Here is a 19,792-nt window from a genome sequence, read left to right on the forward strand (position 1 = left end):
CCTTTAATCTCCAGGGAACAAGGGGTCTGGCAGGAGGAAAGGAAGGGGAACAGAAAGGTGGGGGCTCTGGAGTGAGCAGGAGCCCTGGGTAACACACACACACACACACACACACACACACACACACACACACACAGCAGGGCTGATTCCCTCCAGCAGGGGGCGGCAGAGGACACACACACACACACACACACACACACACACACACAGAGCAGGGCTGATTCCCTCCAGCAGGGGGCGGCAGAGGAGACACACACACACACACACACACACACACACACTCACACACACACACACACAAAGCAGGGCTGATTCCCTCCAGCAGGGGGCAGCAGGGGACACACACACACACACACACACTCACACAGAGCAGGGCTGATTCCCTCCAGCAGGGGGCGGCAGAGGAGACACACACACACACACACACACACACACACACACTCACACACACACACACACAAAGCAGGGCTGATTCCCTCCAGCAGGGGGCAGCAGGGGACACACACACACACACACACACACACACACACACACACAGAGCAGGGCTGATTCCTTCCAGCAGGGGGTGGCAGAGGACACACACACACACACACACACACACAGAGCAGGGCTGATTCCTTCCAGCAGGGGGCAGCAGAGGACACACACACACACACACACACACACACACACACACAGGAGAGAGCAGGGCTGATACTCTTCATCAAGGGGTGCAGGGACACATACACCCCAAGGCTGATTCCCACCATCAGGGGGAATTCCCACACACCCCTGTGGCAGGGACACACACACACACAGACTCGGGGCTGCTGGGGGAATCGGCCGGTCAGGACTACAGGCTCCATCCACCCCCCAGCTCTAGCCCCTGGGGGCAGCGTGGGCCCCACTCTCAGCTTGTGGAGGATCCTTGGGAGAGAAGCGTCACCACACCTGGGGGGCGGAGAGAAGAGAGACAGGGGCCATTTGAGAGCCGGGTGAGCCAATCCCGTGCTGCGTTGCTGTGCAGCTGCGCCCCTGCGCCCCACCCCAGAGGTGGCTGCATCTCAGGACTGGGGGAGGGGTCCCTGTGTACACAGTCCCTGCGCCTCTCCCCAGAAACCGCCCCACGCCCTGCCCCAGAAGGCCCTGCCCCCTCCCCCCTCTCACCGGTCAGGAGGAAGAGCGGGCAGGCCGCCCAGCCGAGGCCGAAGGACCAGCCGTAGCTGATGCGAGACGTGGCGATCGTCATGCCCTTGGGGCTCTGCCACATGAAAATGGCCATCGCGGCGGCCGCCAAGAGACCTAGGGCCACGGGGAAGAGCATGAGCCCCAGGCCTCAGCCCCACACCTGGAGAGCAAGAGGGGTTCTGGCTGGGGCAGAGGCTTGGGGTGTGAACTGCGGGTGGGCTTTGGGCAGGGGGCTAGCTGGTGGGAGGGACAGGGGTGCGGGTGCTCGCTTTAGGTTGGGGAGGGGTTCCGAGCTGGGGCAGGGGTTGGGATGTGGGAAGGGGGTGAGGGTGCTGGGAGGGAGGGGTTCCGAGCTGGGATAGGGGGAATATGTGGGTGGGTGCGGGTGCTAGCAGGGAGGGGCTCTGAGCTGGGATGGGGTGTGTGTGGGAGGGGTTCCAAGCTGGGGCTGGGGTTGGGGTGTGTGTGGGGGTGCTGGGAGGAAGGGGTTCTGAGCTGGGGCTCGGGTTGGGGTGTGTGTGGGGGTGCCGGCCAGGTAACACAGGGGGTGCCGGGGAGGACCGGGGTTGGGGTGTGTGTGGGGGGGTGCCGGCCAGGTAACACAGAGGATGCCAGGGAGGACCGGGGTTGGGGTGTGTGTGGGGGGGTGCCGGCCAGGTAACACAGGGGATGCCAGGGAGGACCGGGGTTGGGGTGTGTGTGGGGGTGCCGGCCAGGTAACACAGGGGATGCCAGGGAGGACCGGGGTTGGGGTGTGTGTGGGGGTGCCGGCCAGGTAACACAGGGAATGCCGGGGAGGACCGGGGTTGGGGTGTGTGTAAGGGGGTGCCGGCCAGGTAACACAGGGGATGCCGGGGAGGACCGGGGTTGGGGTGTGTGTAAGGGGGTGCCGGCCAGGTAACACAGGGGATGCCGGGGAGGACCGGGGTTGGGGTGTGTGGGGGGGTGCTGGCCAGGTAACACAGGGGATGCCGGGGAGGACCGGGGTTGGGGTGTGTGTGTGGGGGTGCCGGCCAGGTAACACAGGGGATGCCGGGGAGGACCGGGGTTGGGGTGTGTGTGGGGGGGTGCTGGCCAGGTAACACAGGGGATGCCGGGGAGGACCGGGGTTGGGGTGTGTGTGGGGGGGTGCTGGCCAGGTAACACAGGGAATGCCGGGGAGGACCGGGGTTGGGGTGTGTGTGTGGGGGTGCCTGCCAGGTAACACAGGGGATGCCGGGGAGGACCGGGATTGGGGTGTGTGTGGGGGGGTGCCTGCCAGGTAACACAGGGGATGCCGGGGAGGACCGGGGTTGGGGTGTGTGGGGGTGCCTGCCAGGTAACACAGGGGATGCCGGGGAGGACCGGGATTGGGGTGTGTGTGGGGGGGTGCTGGCCAGGTAACACAGGGGATGCTGGGGAGGACCGGGGTTGGGGTGTGTGTGGGGGGGTGCTGGCCAGGTAACACAGGGAATGCCGGGGAGGACCGGGGTTGGGGTGTGTGGGGGGGTGCCTGCCAGGTAACACAGGGGATGCCGGGGAGGACCGGGGTTGGGGTGTGTGTGGGGGGGTGCTGGCCAGGTAACACAGGGGATGCTGGGGAGGACCGGGGTTGGGGTGTGTGGGGGGGTGCTGGCCAGGTAACACAGGGGATGCCGGGGAGGACCGGGGTTGGGGTGTGTGTGGGGGGGTGCTGGCCAGGTAACACAGGGGATGCCGGGGAGGACCGGGGTTGGGGTGTGTGTGGGGGGGTGCTGGCCAGGTAACACAGGGGATGCCGGGGAGGACCGGGATTGGGGTGTGTGTGGGGGGGTGCTGGCCAGGTAACACAGGGGATGCCGGGGAGGACCGGGGTTGGGGTGTGTGTGGGGGGGTGCTGGCCAGGTAACACAGGGGATGCTGGGGAGGACCGGGGTTGGGGTGTGTGGGGGGGTGCTGGCCAGGTAACACAGGGGATGCCGGGGAGGACCGGGTTGGGACGTGAGGCGGGGGGCAGGCTGCCCAGGGCAGAGCACGGAGCCCGAGGGGCACGGCCCACAGGCAGGGGGCACAGGCTGGCTGTTGGCAGTGACCTGCAGAGTTAGAACATTGTCAGGCACCTGGGGCTCTAGGGCAGGTGGAAACACCCCCTCGAGCAGCCGGGAGCAGGAGGCCCCGTGGGCGCGGTACCTGTGCTGAAGCTGCCCACAGCAGAGACCAGGAGCAGGGACACGGGGCCGAGGTGGAAGCAGAAGAAGGAGGTGATGAGAGCGACGCCGGAGACGCCCCCCAGCAGCACAGCCAGGGTCAGGCAAACCCTGCAGGCATTGAGGAGATCTGAGAAAAGAGAGGCCAGGGCTGAAATGGTGAACGTATGGCACCCAGCCTCCCCCGCCCTAACCCTTAAACTCGACTCCCTTCCCAGAGACAGGGAGCATCTCAGAGTCCTAGCTCCCAGCCCCTCCCGGCCAGCAACCCCCACTCCTTTCCTAGAGCTGAAGTGAGAACCCAGTGGAAGTGACTGGTGGCAGCGGTGGGTTCCCTGGGGGCACAGGGCTGATGGCGGTGTTGGGTGCCCTGGGGACACAGTGCTGGTGGTGGTGGTGGGTTCCCCGGGGTCACAGGGATGGTGGTGGTGGTGGGTTTCCTGGGGGTACAGTGCTGGTGGTAGCGGTGGGATCCCTGGGGGCACAGTGCAGGTGGATGTGGTGGGTTTCCTGGGGCACAGTGCAGGTGGATGTGGTGGGTTTCCTGGGGCACAGTGCTGGTGGTAGCGGTGGGATCCCTGGGGGCACAGTGCTGGTGGTAGCGGTGGGTTCCCTGGGGGCACAGGGCTGGTGGCAGTGGTGGGTTCCCTGGGGGCACAGGGCTGGTGGCAGTAGTGGGTTTCCTGGGGGCACAGTGCTGGTGGCAGAAGTGGGATCCCTGGGGGCACAGGGCTGCTCTTACCTGGTACAGTCGAAGGCACCAGACACCTCAGATTCACACAAGTCTTCCACAGGCCCGAGTGGATCACGTCTCCGCTTTCCCTTATCACCAGCCAGTAGCTGCTGCCCAGCGCCACCACCAGCAGCAGGAGACTGAGCAGGGCCAGGGAGGGGCTGGCAATTCGGAGCAGCACCATCGCGGGGATGGGGCCAGAGCCGGGATCTGGGAAGCACCTGGGGGGGATGACGGTTAGATGGGGACCTCGAGCAAGCTGTTGGCTGGCGGGATGGACGGAGGAGAGTTTAGGGGCAGGGATGTGGGGAGTGGTGGAGATGGGAACAGCTCAGTGGGGCATGTGGGGGGTGGAAATGAGGGTGGACAGATGAAGAGATGGAGGGGCTGGGGGAGGGGAGGACGGAGATGAAGGCCGGGGGGCGGGGGGAGGGGAGGATGGAGATGAAGGCCGGGGGGCGGGGGGAGGGGAGGATGGAGATGAAGGCCGGGGGGCTGGGGGAGGGGAGGATGGAGATGAAGGCCGGGGGGCTGGGGGAGGGGAGGACGGAGATGAAGGCCGGGGGGCGGGAGGAGGGGAGGATGGAGATGAAGGCCGGGGGGCTGGGGGAGGGGAGGACGGAGATGAAGGCCGGGGGCCGGGGGGAGGGGAGGACGGAGATGAAGGCCGGGGGGCTGGGGGAGGGGAGGACGGAGATGAAGGCCGGGGGGCGGGGGGAGGGGAGGATGGAGATGAAGGCCGGGGGGCTGGGGGAGGGGAGGACGGAGATGAAGGCCGGGGGCCGGGGGGAGGGGAGGACGGAGATGAAGGCCGGGGGGCTGGGGGAGGGGAGGACGGAGATGAAGGCCGGGGGGCGGGGGGAGGGGAGGACGGAGATGAAGGCCGGGGGGCTGGGGGAGGGGAGGACGGAGATGAAGGCCGGGGCCGGGGGGAGGGGAGGACGGAGATGAAGGCCGGGGGGCTGGGGGAGGGGAGGACGGAGATGAAGGCCGGGGGGCGGGGGGAGGGGAGGATGGAGATGAAGGCCGGGGGGCTGGGGGAGGGGAGGACGGAGATGAAGGCCGGGGGGCGGGGGGAGGGGAGGATGGAGATGAAGGCCGGGGGGGGTGAGGGGCCCTTACCCACACACCAGCCTCTGTCTCACCAACTGCCATGGAACCTTCCCGCCCCCCGGGACCCCAGCGTGGCCTGGACAGACCCCGGCCCAGAGCCCGGGGGGGCGGGGGGGCTGTGCCGGCAGAGGGAGCGTTTGGCGTTGGGTGTCTGGGGGCGGACGGACAGACGGGGGCGAGGACAGACAGCCGTGTTCCCCAGACTCAGGGCTGCGCCGGGGACTCTGCTTAATGTCACCCTCTCAATGCAGCCCCCCCCCACCCCACAACCACCCCCGGGCTCAGAGACCCCCTCCCCCACCCCATGCAGCAGCTCCCCCTCAAAGGGTTAACACCCCCCAGGCTTCAGCTCTAGGGCTAACCCTCCCCCCTCCTCCGGGCGCCTCTTGTACCCATGCTGGAGGTGGGCTCCTGTTCCCTCTCCCCCCACACTTTACCCTCTTGGGGGTCAGGCTCACCCCCCCCCCCACCAGCTCCCCGGGACAGTCAGGAGTCCTGGTGCCCAGACCCACCCACCCCACTATAACCACTAGACCCCACTCCCCTCCCAGAGCCTAGCAGGGAACCCAGGAGTCTTGTCCGCCTTGCACACACACCCATCTCCGAGGGAGTGAGTCACCAGACAGGCGGCTCTGAGAACAGCCTTTAATCTCCATGGAACAAGGGGTCTGGCACGGGGAATAGGGAAGAAAAGGGAGGGGGGAGCGCTCCGTGTATGTGTGTGGGGGTCACGGGTCTGTGGGCTCCCAGGTGACAAAGAAACACTCACACACATTCTGCAGGGCTTATCCCCTCCAGCAGGGGGTGACAGGGACACACACACCAGAACTCATAGCCTCCAGCGGGCGGGGGGGGGGGGGGGCAGGGACACACACACACACACACACATACACACACTCACACAGAACTCATACCCTCCAGCAGGGGGTGACACACACACACACACACACACACACACACACACTGAACTCATACCCTCCAGCAGGGGGTGACACACACACACACACACACACACTGAACTCATACCCTCCAGCAGGGGGTGACACACACACACACACACACACACACACACACACACACACACTGAACTCATACCCTCCAGCAGGGGGTGACACACACACACACACACACACACACACACACACACACACACACTGAACTCATACCCTCCAGCAGGGGGTGACACACACACACACACACACACACACACACACACACACTGAACTCATACCCTCCAGCAGGGGGTGACACACACACACACACACACACACACACACACACACACACACACACAGAGCAGGGCCCAGCCCTCCAGCAGGGGGTGGCAACCCTCCCCCCTCGCTGCCCCCTGCTGGCGGCCGGGGGGGCTTTGCTCCTGTAATGCTTCAGGCGCCGCCTGGCCCGCCGGCCCATCCCCAGGGCAGGGCAGGCCCCAGGCGCGGCTCTAGGAGGCCCTCAGGCTGCGCAGCGTCACCAGTCCTGGGGGAGAAGAGAGAAAGGGGCTCAGGGCCGCAACGAGCCCGGGGGAAGCAGCATCTGCTGGCACCAGCCGCCAGGTCCCTGTGGACCGGCCCCCCCCCCCCCCCCGAGGCAGCCGCCTTCCGCGCCCGCTGCACTCACCGGCGAGGAGGAAGAGGGGGCAGGCGGCCCAGCCCAGGCCGAAGGACCAGCCGAAGGAGACTTGGCCCTGGGCGACATTCACGGGCTCAGCAAACTGCGCGGTGTACACGGCCATGGCCACCATGGCGCAGAACCCTAGGGCACAGGGAGCAGCATGAACCCCCCTTAGCGCAGCCCCCGGCCCTGCCCCGCCCGCCTCCAGGGTCCCTGGCTGCGGGGGGCTCCCCAGGGCTGGGGGAGGGGCGTGGGCGCGGTACCTGCGCTGAAGCTGCCCACGGCAGAGACCAGGGTGAGGGGCACGGGGCCGAGGTGGGAGCGGAGGAAGGACGCGAGGAGAGCGCCGCTGGACACCCCCCCGGCGCTCATGGCCAGGAAGAGGAAAGCCCTGGTGGATTCAATGTAATCTGGGGAGGCAATAGAGACCAGGGGTTACATGGAGAAGAGCCCAGCAGCAACCCCCCCGACCAGAACCCAGGTGTCCTGGCCTGGGGGGGGGGGGGGGGAGCTGCAGCGGGGGAGGGGAGGCTGGGCTGCCCCTACCTGGCACCGAAGTAAAGGCCCAGCACCCCGAGTTCACACAGACTTTCCACAGCCCCGAGTAGGACGAGACGAGTCTGCTGCTGGCCACCAGCCAGTGGTCGGAGCCCAGGGCGGCCAGCAGCAGCAGGAAGCTGAGCAGGGCCAGGGCCGTGCAGGGGATCCGGACAGACACCATGGCAGGGGCAGCTCAGGGCAGGACAGCGCCAGGACCTGCGGGTGCCAGGGGGGAGGGGGAATGAGTTAGAGGGAAACCCAGCCCTGGGGCAGCCCCCAGCTAGGTGTGGAGGGTGGCACTGGAGGGGGGGATGAGGGACAGATGGATGGACGGGTGTGGGGACAGACAGGAGGGGGGATGGATAGGGGTGCAGGAGTGGACAGGGGGAGGGCTAAGTATAGGGGTGGAGCAGCGGGGGAAATGGAGTTGAGGAGGGGGCAGAGATGAAGGCCGGGGGGGTTGGAGGGGACAGGACAGATGGAGATGAAGGCTGGAGAGGCTGGGGGAGGGGAGGACAGAGATGAAGAGGTGGGGGGGGGCAGAGGGGAGGGGACAGAGGAGAAGAAGGCCTGGGGGAGCGGGGGGAGGGGACAGAGGAGAAGAAGGCCGGGGGGGGGGGGGGAGAGAGGGGCCCTTACCCACACACCAGCCTCTGTCTCACCAACTGCCATGGAACCTTCCCGCCCCCCACAGGGACTGGAGAGACCCCGGCCCAGCCCCCACGGGGGCAGCTCTCAGGACAGCTGGGGGGGATGGGCTGGATAAGGACGGGGGGGGGGGGGGAGAGATTAACAGGCCTGGGACTTCTCAGCTTAGAGAAGAGGAGACTCAGGGAGGATAGGACAGAGGTCTATAAAATCATAGCTGGAGTGGAGAAAGTGAATAATGAAAAGTTATTTCCTGGTTCCCATAACACAAGATCTAGGGGGCACCAAATGAAATGAGGCAGCAGGCTTAAAACAAACCAAAGGGAGTTTTTCTTCATGCAGCGCTCAGGCAACCTGTGGAACTCCTCGCCAGAGGATGCTGTGAAGACCAGGACTTCAACAGGGTTCAAAAAAGAACTAGATGAATTTGTGGAGGTTAGGTCCATTATTGGCTACTGGCCAGGATGGGAAGGAACGGTGTCTCTAGCCTGTTTGTCTGGGAATGGGCACCAGGGGCGGGATCACGGGATGATTCCCTGTTCTGCTCACCCCCTCTGGGGCACCTGGCACTGGCCACTGTGGGCAGACAGGACACTGGGCTGGAGGGACCTTTGGTCTGACCCAGCCTGCTCGTTCTGAAGTCTAAGGGCTGCCTATGGGGAGGGAGGGAAGGAGGGAGGGAGGAGGGGAGGGGGTAGGACTGTGGAGGGCAAGGGAGGGCTGGGGGTAGAGCTGTGGAGGAGGAGGGTGGAGAGGGATAGGGCTGTGTAGGGAGAGAGAGGGAGGAGGGCGGAGGGGGAGGGCTGAGAAAGGGGAGGGAGGGAGGAGGGCAGGGGGGTAGGACTGCAGAGGGGGAGGGAGGGAGGAGGGCAGGGGGTAGGACTGCAGAGGGGGAGGGTGGGAGGAGGGCAGGGGGGTAGGACTGCGGAGGAGGAGGGAGGGCTGGGGGTAGAGCTGTGGAGGAGGAGGGTGGGGGGGTAGGGCTGCGTTGAGGGAGGGTGGGAGGAGGGCAGGGGGGTAGGACTGCAGAGGGGGAGGGTGAGAGGAGGGCAGGGGGTAGGACTGCGGAGGGGGAGGGAGGGAGGAGGGCAGGGGGTAGGACTGCGGAGGGGGAGGGTGGGAGGAGGGCAGGGGGTAGGACTGCGGAGGGGGAGGGAGGGAGGAAGGCAGGGGGTAGGACTGCGGAGGGGGAGGGAGGGAGGAGGGCAGGGGGTAGGACTGCGGGGGGGAGGGTGGGAGGAGGGCAGGGGGGTAGGACTGCGAAGGGGGAGGGAGGGAGGAGGGCGGGGGGTAGGACTGCGGAGGGGGAGGGTGGGAGGAGGGCAGGGGGGTAGGACTGCGGAGGGGGAGGGAGGGAGGAGGGCAGGGGGTAGGACTGCGGAGGGGGAGGGTGGGAGGAGGGCAGGGGGGTAGGACTGCGAAGGGGGAGGGAGGGAGGAGGGCGGGGGGTAGGACTGCGGAGGGGGAGGGAGGGAGGAGGGCAGGGGGTAGGACTGCGGAGGGGGAGGGAGGGAGGAGGGCAGGGGGTAGGACTGCGGAGGGGGAGGGAGGGAGGAAGGCGGGGGGGTAGGACTGCGAAGGGGGAGGGAGGGAGGAGGGCGGGGGGTAGGACTGCGGAGGGGGAGGGAGGGAGGAGGGCAGGGGGTAGGACTGCGGAGGGGGAGGGAGGGAGGAAGGCGGGGGGGTAGGACTGCGAAGGGGGAGGGAGGGAGGAGGGCGGGGGGTAGGACTGCGGAGGGGGAGGGAGGGAGGAGGGCAGGGGGTAGGACTGCGGAGGGGGAGGGAGGGAGGAGGGCGGGGGGTAGGACTGCGGAGGGGGAGGGAGGGAGGAGGGCGGGGGGTAGGACTGCGGAGGGGGAGGGAGGGAGGAGGGCAGGGGGTAGGACTGCGGAGGAGGAGGGAGGGCTGGGGATAGGACTGCGGAGGAGGAGGGAGGGCAGGGGGGTAGGACTGCGGAGGGGGAGGGAGGGAGGAGGGCGGGGGGTAGGACTGCGGAGGAGGAGGGAGGGCTGGGGGTAGAGCTGCGGAGGGGGAGAGAGGGAGGAGGGCGGGGAGGTAGGACTGCAGAGGGGGAGGGAGGGAGGAGGGCGGGGAGGTAGGACTGCAGAGGGGGAGGGTGGGAGGAGGGCAGGGGGGTAGGACTGCAGAGGGGGAGGGAGGGAGGAGGGCGGGGAGGTAGGACTGCAGAGGGGGAGGGAGGGAGGAGGGCGGGGAGGTAGGACTGCAGAGGGGGAGGGTGGGAGGAGGGCAGGGGGGTAGGACTGCAGAGGGGGAGGGTGGGAGGAGGGCAGGGGGGTAGGACTGCAGAGGGGGAGAGAGGGAGGAGGGTGGGGGGTAGGACTGCAGAGGGGGAGGGTGGGAGGAGGGCAGGGGGGTAGGACTGCGGAGGGGGAGGGTGGGAGGAGGGCAGGGGGGTAGGACTGCGGAGGGGGAGAGAGGGAGGAGGGCGGGGGGGTAGGGCCGTGTCCGGAGCTGGAGGATCGATGGGGTCGGGGAGGGCGAAGGGCTCTGTCCGGGCCACAGACCCAGCAGCAGGAGGCCCCGGGCAGCTGCGTAGCCGAGAAGGGGTCTGGATGTGGCGAGGGTGGCCCCCACGGCTGTCCATGCCAAGCCGGGCCCGGGCCGCCCTGCGGAGTGGTCGGGACCCCGCGGAACGAGCAGCTCTCGGCCACCAGCCCAGCAGCTTGGCGTGTCCCTCAGTCACTGGCCTGGGCGACAGCTCACACACAGGGGGAAACGACCCACCCAGCGGATCCTGGATTTCGGGGGGGGGGGGACGTCCCATAGCAGGGCTGGGGCACTGCCAGGGTGGCTGGGTTTCTATTGGCCTCTCCCCAAGCCCAGGGACAGACCCCCCCCCCCCAGTGCTCTGAGGTGAAACTGCCATGGAGGGGACACAGGCCTGCACGAAACTCCCCCCTCCCTCCCTCCTCCTGCGCAGCCCCTGCTCCCCCATCCCAGGCCCAGACAGCGTCTCTTGTTTTGGGGCAGCCCCATAGGAGCAGTTGTGGGGAGGGGGAACAGTCCCATTTCACCCCCCCCACCACCACCACCAGGTCTGCCCCATTAGCAGGTCCAATTCTACAGCCAAAGCTCCCCCAGAGGGGAAAGGTCCCATGTCCCAATCTCTGCCCCAGCCAGTCAGCCAGTCCCCTGCCCTGGGCCAGATCAGAGCCCATCCCCTCTGAAAAGGGACAGGCCCCGTGTCCCATTCCCCTGTTCCTTCAGAGACTGGCATGGAATTTAACTATAACAGCCACCCTGCAGCACTGAGTTCCATGGGTTAACACTGACTTGACACCCCTCCCCCCTCGGGAGATAAATCTATTGATCCCCATTGGCAGGCAGTCCTGCAGACTAACCCCACTAGTACCAAGACGCAGGGAATCCCAGGAGTTAACTCCTCTAATTCCCAGGGGCAGGGAGGAATGCAGACAAGCCTCACTGATACCCCATGGCAGGACATTTTAATAATAGCCATTGGCAGGGAGTTCCAGGGGTTAACCCTGCTACCAACCAATGGCAGGCAGCCCCGCAGGTTAACAACAGTATTATAATATAATCAGACCTCTGTGAACACACTGAAAGTACAAAAATAGATACGTGTATTTTGAAAATCTTACAGCAAAATCCACCACAGGTTTGGGGCAAAGCAGCAAGGATGGATCTCAAGATTGAGAAAGGAAAAGTGGGGTGAAATATCACCCTGCTAAGTGGTACAGCAGTGATTCTCAAGGATTAACCCCACTAATACCCTCTGGCAGGGAGTTCCAGGGGTTAACACCGTTAAACCCAGCAGTAAAATTGCAGCAGGTGGCAAATGTGATTGGTTCCTTCAGAAGCCACAGTGTTTCAAGTCCCCCCTTTTCAGCCTGCCTTGAAGAGGCTTTTGAATCTTTTCAGGAACTGAGATTTTCCCCTTCCAGGATTTTAGGGGGCTGTTTGAATGCTTAGGAAATCCGAGGTGGGAGAAAAATCCTCTCCTAGTGTTCCAGGGTCCTACCTGCATTTCACTCCACACCACCCCCTGGCTAAGGGGTTAATGGGACTTGTCACAAGGACTAGCTGACACTAGGGGCATTACTCCATCGGGTGTCTGCAGTTCTGTCATCAGTGGGTGCCAAACCTGATTAGGCATCACATGGCGGGGGAGGGGGGAAGGAGGCAGAAGCATGGTTATTGGACATCAATTAATGTCCAGAGAAGCTGGCTCCTGGCTTGGATCTAGTGGGCTTGTGGGATCTTTTGCTGGTCCACGTGGTGTCTAAACAATCCCTCGTGTGGGCAGAAGACTATGGGCAGATCAGGCGGTTCGGTTAGTTTCCCCGTGATCCTACTGCTGACACCAGTTTCCTGCTCTCTGTAACACACCTCTAGCATCATGTTGCTACCAGTGACTCTACTTAACTCAGATGCTGACGTGTTGATGCTAGACGTATCCCACCGCCCACACCATGTTCCCAGCAGCCATCCCACCGCTCACCCCCATGGCCGTATCTATCATTACCACTACCTATACAAGCACATGTTTAAATAGAAGAGATATTTAGAAGCATTGTCAGCTCTTCCACGCCTGCTCTAGACTTTGGAGTAGATCTGGTTAGACAGCAAAAGTGGCTGCCAATTGCCAGTGTTCCCATAATGTCCAGCTCCTCCTGCTGCTAAATTCTCATAGTTTTCCATTCGCTCTATGGCCTCGTAGTCGTCAGTGCTCAGCTCCTGAGGATACAAAGAGGAAGGGTTGGTTCCCACGGTGACTGAGGTGCAGCCACCTCTGGGGTGGGGCAGCTGGGGGAACAGCCCCACACAACGCCGCATGGGGATGACTCATGTGCTACCACAACAGTGCCCAGGGCAGGAAAGGAAAATGAATGTATCTATGGCAACTAAGTGGAGTTTAGGAAGGCAAATGCAATTAACGATGTGGGACCCAGGCCAGGACTAGCGGGATCCACGACCCCCCAGCTCTGACAAACCGGGGAGATGTCTGGTCACCAGGAGCACTCGGATGCTCTGGCCAGTATCTCAGGGTAAACAACAGCAGCGCAGCGCCCCCTAGTGCTCTGAAGGGGCACTGGGACCAGCCCTGCCTGACAGGGGAGAGCCCCCACCCATCCAGGGAAGCAGCAGGTCCCTCCTGGCTTAGCCCTGAGGCTGGTGGGGAAAGCATGCAGTCCTAGCATTCCCCACCTCTCCCCCGGCCTTGGCCTTGCTGAACAGGTTGAATTGCTCCTCTTTCTTCGCCTTGCTGGGCTTCCCCACTTTGGGGGATGGCCTCTGCTCCCCGTTGCCTCCATTGCCGCAGATTGAGGGACCCTCCTCTCCGTCTTGCCTGCCGGAGAGAATGGCTTTAGCTTGGCTCCCACAGCCCTGGAGTTGCTGATGAACCTGCCCCGAAGCAGTCAGTCCTAGAGTTTAATGCAACCAATCCACAGTGGCAGGGAGTCCCATGGGCTAAGGGTGGTATCATTTTGTCACAGGGGATCCTGTGGGTTAACACTGATGAAATCTAGTGGCAGGGAGTCCCACAGGTTAACCCTGCTAATCCACAATGGCAGGGAGTCCCATGGGCTAATTCTTTCTTAGAGGAGCCTTATGCTACAGGAGAGCAGCGTCCAATCCCCTCCCAGTTGCCTGATATCCACGGGTATCTCCCTGTTGCGCTAATGAATCCACCCCCCTCGGCTGGTTCTCTGGGCCTGTCTGCCCTCCACTCATGCCCTTCCCTATTCTGAGCCCGCTGCACCCCCTGGTGCTGGGTGGGGCCCCCTGCACAGACAGCTTGTTTGTGGCTAAGCTACTCTAAGCCTCTGACCCTGTGCTCTCACCTGGCTCGGGCTACCTTGCAGGCCACAATCGTCAGCACCGAGAGGAGCAGAAAGCCACCAATGACTCCACTGGAGACCATGAGCAACAAATTATCATCCCCTGAGAAGCGAGACAGAAACAGCTGGTGTCAGCAGTGGGATCAATGCTGTCAGGTAGGCATGGGGGGCAGCATGTGTATGTGGGTAATTGCAGTAACAGCCCACTCATGCAAGGAGGAAGGGCGCTATTGTCCGCTCCCCTGAGCTACAGTAGGCAGGCACCTTGTACTCATGGTGCGAATAGCTACACAAATAGGGTAAGGGCGCACTAGCTACTCAGCGGTTCCTGCCTAACCTGGTCCTGGGGTAAGTTCGTGGGGTGGCTTCTATTTGGGTGCGAGAATATACGGTAACCCCATCCCCACTCTTAGGCTATATTAAATAAATTGCAGCTTATACTAGGGCCAATCTGTGTAGTAAAGTAATTATGGTAATAACAGACATAGGCGCAAATGTGAGTAATTACGGTAGCAGGGTCCACCAATGCCCAGACCCCACCAGCCAGCTACATCAGCCATGTGGCACCTACCCCGGTGGGAACACGTATATAGGTAACTGTGATAATAAGGTGGGCCATTCTCAGCCCCCCAGCCCTGCAGCATACACCCAGGCTGGGGCGTATACATGAGTAATTATGGTAGTAGGGTGCCTCACCCCCACCCCCACGGGTCCCCAGTACCTGCAGGCACCAGGGGCAGCTCGGTCTGGCTCTGCCCGTGGGCGTTGGCGGCGGCGCAGGACACGTTGGCCAGAGCCCCGGCCGGGCCCTGCAGCTCCCCGCTCACGGCCGGGCCTCGCACCCAGGACTTGGCCCGCAGCTCGGGGATCTCGAAGTCCCCGGGGAGGGTGCGGTTGGGCAGGCGCCACTGGAGGCGGGGCGGGGGGTTCCCCTCGGCCGCACAGTAACATGTGGCCACCCCCCCGGGCCCGCTGCCCCACACCGTGCAGTTCCCCCCTGGCAGCAGCTCCGGTGCGTCTGCAACAGGACACAGGGCGTGTGGGGCAGGGAGCCAGATCCCCTGGCCGCCCCCAGATCACTTGGATTGGGGTCAGTGCTCCCTAAGGGCCGCATTCCCCACCCCCTGAGCCAGCCCCCCACCCCAGGGCCAGATCAGGGCGAGTGCTCCTTTGGGGCCCCGGGCCCCTTTCCCTGCCCGTCTCAGTCTGCCCCCCACCTTCGTGCTAGATCAGGGCCAGTTCCCCATGGAGGGGAAAGACCTCAGGCTCCAGTCCCCACCCCCTGAGTGAGCCCCGCCCCCTGGGGCCAGAGGGGAGTGGGTGCCCCAGAGGCAGGGCCCGGGCCCCACTGCCCCTCACACTGCACGTGGAGCTGCGCCGCGGGCGAGTCCTCCCCCAGGCCTATCTCGTTCTCGGCGGCGCAGCGGTAGGGCCCCGAGTGGCGCCCCACGGCCGGCACCGTCACCTCGGGGCCCCGGCCCAGCCCGCGCAGCGGGGCCCGGCGCAGCCCCTGGAACCAGCGGTAACCGGTGGCCGGCGGGTTGCTCTGGCTGGTGCATCTCAGGGTGACGCTGTCGCCTTCCTTCAGCTGGGCCGGCCCCAGCACGGTCACCGTCGTGCCCCGCGGGCGATCTGGGGGGAGGGGAGCTCGTTAGGGGGACGTTGAACGGGAGCTTGTCCCACCCAGCCACCCCGACACCCCAGAGTCCTGCAGCCCCAACCGGAGCATCCCACGAGCCCCCAAACCCCTCTTTCTGCCTGGGGAACTACCACCTGCCCCCTGCAGCACAGCCCCCCCTAGTGCCCCCACCCTGCCCCCTATATTATAGGGCCCCCTAGTGCCCCCACCCCGCCCCCTATATCATAGGGCCCCCTAGTGTCCCCACCCCGCCCCTTGCAGCATAGCGCCCCTTAGTGCCCCCACCCCGCCCCCTATATCATAGGGCCCCCTAGTGTCCCCGCCCCGCCCCTTGCAGCATAGCGCCCCCTAGTGCCCCCACCCCGCCCCCTATATCATAGGGCCCCCTAGTGTCCCCACCCCGCCCCTTGCAGCATAGCGCCCCCTAGTGCCCCCACCCCGCCCCCTATATCATAGGGCCCCCTAGTGTCCCTGCCCCGCCCCTTGCAGCATAGCGCCCCCTAGTGTCCCTATCCTGCCCCCTGCAGCACAGCACCCCCTAGTGCCTCCACTCTGCCCCCCTGCAGCACAAGGTCCCCTAGTGTCCCCGCCCCACCCCCTGCAGCACAGCGCCCCCTAGTGCCCCCACCCTGCCCCCTATATTATAGGGCCCCCTAGTGCCCCCACCCCGCCCCCTACATCATAGGACCCCCTAGTGTCCCCGCCCCGCCCTTTGCAGCATAGCGCCCCCTAGTGTCCCCACCCTACCCCCTGCAGCACAGCACCCCCTAGTGCCTCCACTTTGCCCCCCTGCAGCACAAGGTCCCCTAGTGCCCCCCACCCTCTGCAGCACAGCGCCCCCTACCAATCCCCCTGCAGCCCAGCGCCCTCTAGCGTCTTTCACTCACACTTGACCTGCAGGTACAGCCCACTGCGGGCCTGCTGCCGGCTGGGGAAGGTGGCCGTGCACTGCAGGTACCGGCCGTGGTCCTCAGAAGAGGGGGTGTAGCTCAGCTCCGACTCCACCTGCCAGCTGCCCCCCGCCAGCCGCTCATGACTGCTCACGGCTTTGCCCCGCGCAGGGCTCCAGGCCAGGGTGGGAGGGGTCAAGGGGCAGGTGTGGCGGATGGAACAGGTGATGGTGGCTCGGTCGCCCTCGATCAGCACCCCAGGGTCACTCAGCACCAGTGGGTCTGGAGTGTCTGGGGAGACAGATGGGGAGGGTGTGACAGGCTGCAGCGAGCCAGGGAACCCAGATGCAGCCACCTCTGGGGAAGGGCAGCTGTTTATACCAGGATCCCTCCCCGGTGCTGAGGTGCAGCCCTTCTGGGATAGAGCATGGGGGCTGTTTATCCAGGGACCCCTCACCCGGCACTGACATATGGTCACCTCTCAGTGGAGTGTTTGCAATGTGGCTGCCTCTGCTGCCAGCCCCCCACGCTGCCTCTCTGTGCTGCCCTGTAGGGTTGGGGGGTCTCCGGTCACCTGCCACCTCCAGCTGGACGGTGACGTCGTAGAAGCGGTGTGAGACCGAGTCGGGGTTGATCCAGACGTAGTAGCTCATGGCGTCTTCGCTCTGCACGGGGCTGAGGCTCAGGGTGCAGTTCCCCATCTCCGGGTCCCCCAGGAGCTCCGTCCGGGCCTGGTACTCGGGCAGGACGCTGGCTGGGCCTTTGCTGCTATAGATCTCCGGGTAGCCCCGGCTCCGGTACTGGTACCAGGTCACGCGGAATGGCCTCTCCAGGGACTCGCGGGACCCAGGGTAGGTGAATGAGCAGGGGATGACCACGCAGGACCCTTTCAGAGCCCGGATGGTCTCAGGGAGCGAGGATCCCCAAGACGCAGAGACATCACTGTAACACAAAGCTGGAAAGACACCAACATATTGCTGAGATGCAGCCATCTCTGGGATGGAGCAACTGGGGAACAGCCACACATAATACTGCATAGAGATGGCTCATTGGGGCTGAAATGCAGCCACCTCTGGGGTAGGACCTCTGGGGAATAGCCACACATAACACTGCACAGAGATGGCTTTTCTGTGGCCAAGATGCAGCCACCTCTGAGTGGGGCCACCGGGGAACAGCCACACATAACACCACTCAGAAATGGTTTGTCTGGGGCTGAGATGCAGCCACCTCTGGGGTGGAGCCATCGGGGAACAGCCACACACAACGCCACATAGGTATGGCTCATCTGGGGCTGAGATACAACCACCTCTGCGACAGGGCCGCTAGGGAGCTGTGAGGGCAGAGAGATACCTTCCAGCAGGGCCAGCAGGAGGTGCTGCCATGTCAGACTCACAGCGGGTCGCATCTGGCCGGATCCTGCCATGTCAGGCGGGTTCAATTTGGTCCCCAAGTGTCTGCCCCTTCCCTGTCTCAGCTCCTTGGGGCGAGATCCGGTGTGACGCTGGGACTGGGGAGAGACACGTGGAAGCAGAACAGCCTGGATCGGGGCCAGCATTCCCCAAAAGAAGGGCCCTGTGTCCCATATCCCACCCCTTGCGTCAGACCAGGGCCAGGCTGCCTACAGAGGGCCCATCTCACTGGCCTCAGGCCTTGCTCCCTTTGCTGTTGCAGCTCAGACCCCTTTTGCTTCCCGAGGAAAACCCGGCAGTGAAACTGGGGCATGGGGTCACCTTGCCCCCTCACTCCCCAGCTCTTCCCCTAGGAGAGACCCTACCCCCGTCCCAGGGAGCAGCTCACTCCCCTCCAGTCCCCTTTCAACAGCAGGGAAACTGAGGCAGTGGCAGAGCTTGAAATGCAGCCAGGACTCCTGGGCTCCCTCTCTGGCTCTGAGCAGGGAGCGGGCTCTGGCGCTGAGGGCAGGAGAAGGGGAGTTATCGACAGCCGGGCAGGCAAAGCAGACACGCACGGAGCCGCATGACCCAGCGCACCCCCCAGCCGTTGGCTGCCTGCCCAGGCCTGGCTCAGGGAGCTCTTGGTCCCTGCACGGACACGGCTCCCTTGGCAGCCAGTCACCCGCAGCCCAGCCCAGCCCATCCTAGCCCTCCCCCTGCTGGGGAAGGGTACCAAGGCAGGGCCCAGCTGTGTCCCACCCTACTGCCTCTCTGCACCCCAGCCCCCAGCATGAGCCCCCCGAGGAAAGACCCTGCTGGAGAGACCCCACCCACAGCAACCTATTGCTGCACCCCATCTCCGTCCCCCATACCCCATCCCTGTAACCCCTGGGACCCATCTCCGTCCCCCACACCCCATCCCTGTAACCCCTGGGACCCATCTCCGTCCCCCATACCCCGTCCCTGAATCCCCTGGGACCCATCTCCATCCCCCACACCCCGTCCCTGTAACCCCTGGGACCCATCTCCGTCCCCCACACCCCGTCCCTGAAACCCCTGGGACCCATCTCCGTCCCTCACACCCTGTCCCTGTAACCCCTGGGACCCATCTCCGTCCCCCACACCCCGTCCCTGTAACCCCTGGGACCCATCTCCGTCCCCCACACCCCGTCCCTGTAACCCCTGGGACCCATCTCCGTCCCCCACACCCCATCCCTGTAACCCCTGAGACCCATCTCCCTCCTGTCCACTCCATCCCTGTGTCCCCTGGGACTCATCTCCCCCCCCCCCCATCCCTGAGTATCCTGGGACCCATCTCCCTCACCCCCCATCCCATCCCTGAATCCCCTGGGACTCATCTCCCCCCCCCCCACACACACATCCCTGTAACCACTGGGACCCATCTCCCTATCCCATCTCCCTCCTGCCCTCCCCAGTATCCCCTGAGACCCATGTCCCTCCTGTCCACTCCAACCATGAATCCCCTGGGACTCATCTCCCTCCCACCCACCCCATCCTTGTATCCCATCTCCCTCCCGCCCTCCCCAGTATCCCCTGGGACCCATCTCCCTCCTGTCCACCCCAACCCAGAATCCCCATCTCCCTCCCCCCCATGCCTGTATCCCATGGGACCCATTTCCCTCCCCCCCCCCCCATCCCTGTATCCCCTGGGACCCCTCTCCCGGGTGCTCACCTGGTAGGGCCGGTCCGGCCCGAGCCCCGCGCCCCTGGAGCGGCCCCAGCCCGGCCTCGCTCTCCCCTCGCCGGCTTCTCTGCGCTCCAGCCAAGCGTGAGAATCGCGGCTCTGTCGCCCCGGGCCGGCAGCAGCTCCCGCCCCTCCCCTCGCCCCACATCTCCCCTGGCACGTGGAGGGGCATGGGGGGGCGTAGGGGCAACCCCTCCATCCCCACCCCCTGCGGGTCGGGGGGCACTGGCAGGGCTGGGGGGGGGGGGGGCTGGGCTGACCGGGGCTGCGGGTCGGGGGGCACTGGCAGGGCTGGGGGGGGGGGGCTGGGCTGGCCGGGACTGCGGGTCGGGGGGAGCGGACACTGGCAGGGCTGGGGGGGG

At 64.8% G+C, this 19,792-nt stretch overlaps 3 protein-coding genes across 5 annotated transcripts; all 3 read right to left on the reverse strand.

Moving 5' to 3' along the window:
- Window positions 1–5,455, reverse strand: LOC142819627 (lens fiber membrane intrinsic protein-like). Its single transcript, XM_075907916.1, has 5 exons — window positions 5,188–5,455; window positions 4,075–4,286; window positions 3,316–3,462; window positions 1,147–1,281; window positions 1–930 (listed from the first exon to the last, which is right to left on the reverse strand). The coding sequence occupies exons 2-5, from the start codon at window positions 4,247–4,249 to the stop codon at window positions 890–892; spliced, it is 498 nt and encodes a 165-aa protein (XP_075764031.1). The 5' UTR covers window positions 4,250–4,286; window positions 5,188–5,455; the 3' UTR covers window positions 1–889.
- A 353-nt stretch (window positions 5,456–5,808) lies between these two features.
- On the reverse strand, window positions 5,809–8,105 carry LOC142819629 (protein NKG7-like). The gene is made up of 5 exons (XM_075907918.1): window positions 7,972–8,105; window positions 7,339–7,548; window positions 7,056–7,202; window positions 6,799–6,933; window positions 5,809–6,657 (listed from the first exon to the last, which is right to left on the reverse strand). Exons 2-5 carry the CDS (start codon window positions 7,511–7,513, stop codon window positions 6,623–6,625), a joined length of 492 nt encoding a protein of 163 aa, XP_075764033.1. The 5' UTR covers window positions 7,514–7,548; window positions 7,972–8,105; the 3' UTR covers window positions 5,809–6,622.
- A 3,457-nt stretch (window positions 8,106–11,562) lies between these two features.
- LOC142819618 (B-cell receptor CD22-like) lies at window positions 11,563–19,626 on the reverse strand. 3 transcript variants are annotated; one of them, XM_075907874.1, is made up of 9 exons: window positions 19,419–19,621; window positions 17,685–17,841; window positions 16,813–17,289; window positions 16,332–16,625; window positions 15,165–15,437; window positions 14,527–14,823; window positions 13,809–13,908; window positions 13,171–13,312; window positions 11,563–12,699 (listed from the first exon to the last, which is right to left on the reverse strand). In XM_075907874.1, the coding sequence occupies exons 2-9, from the start codon at window positions 17,755–17,757 to the stop codon at window positions 12,559–12,561; spliced, it is 1,797 nt and encodes a 598-aa protein (XP_075763989.1). In that variant the 5' UTR covers window positions 17,758–17,841; window positions 19,419–19,621; the 3' UTR covers window positions 11,563–12,558. The 3 variants fall into 3 exon arrangements, with proteins under 3 accessions (XP_075763989.1, XP_075763987.1, XP_075763990.1); XM_075907872.1 differs by lacking the exon at window positions 17,685–17,841 and having other exon boundaries at window positions 19,419–19,626; XM_075907875.1 differs by lacking the exon at window positions 19,419–19,621 and having other exon boundaries at window positions 17,728–17,841.
- Window positions 19,627–19,792: the final 166 nt, after the last annotated feature.

This window comes from Pelodiscus sinensis, chromosome 24 (genome assembly GCF_049634645.1).
Source record: "Pelodiscus sinensis isolate JC-2024 chromosome 24, ASM4963464v1, whole genome shotgun sequence".
NCBI classification, from domain to species: domain Eukaryota; kingdom Metazoa; phylum Chordata; order Testudines; family Trionychidae; genus Pelodiscus; species Pelodiscus sinensis.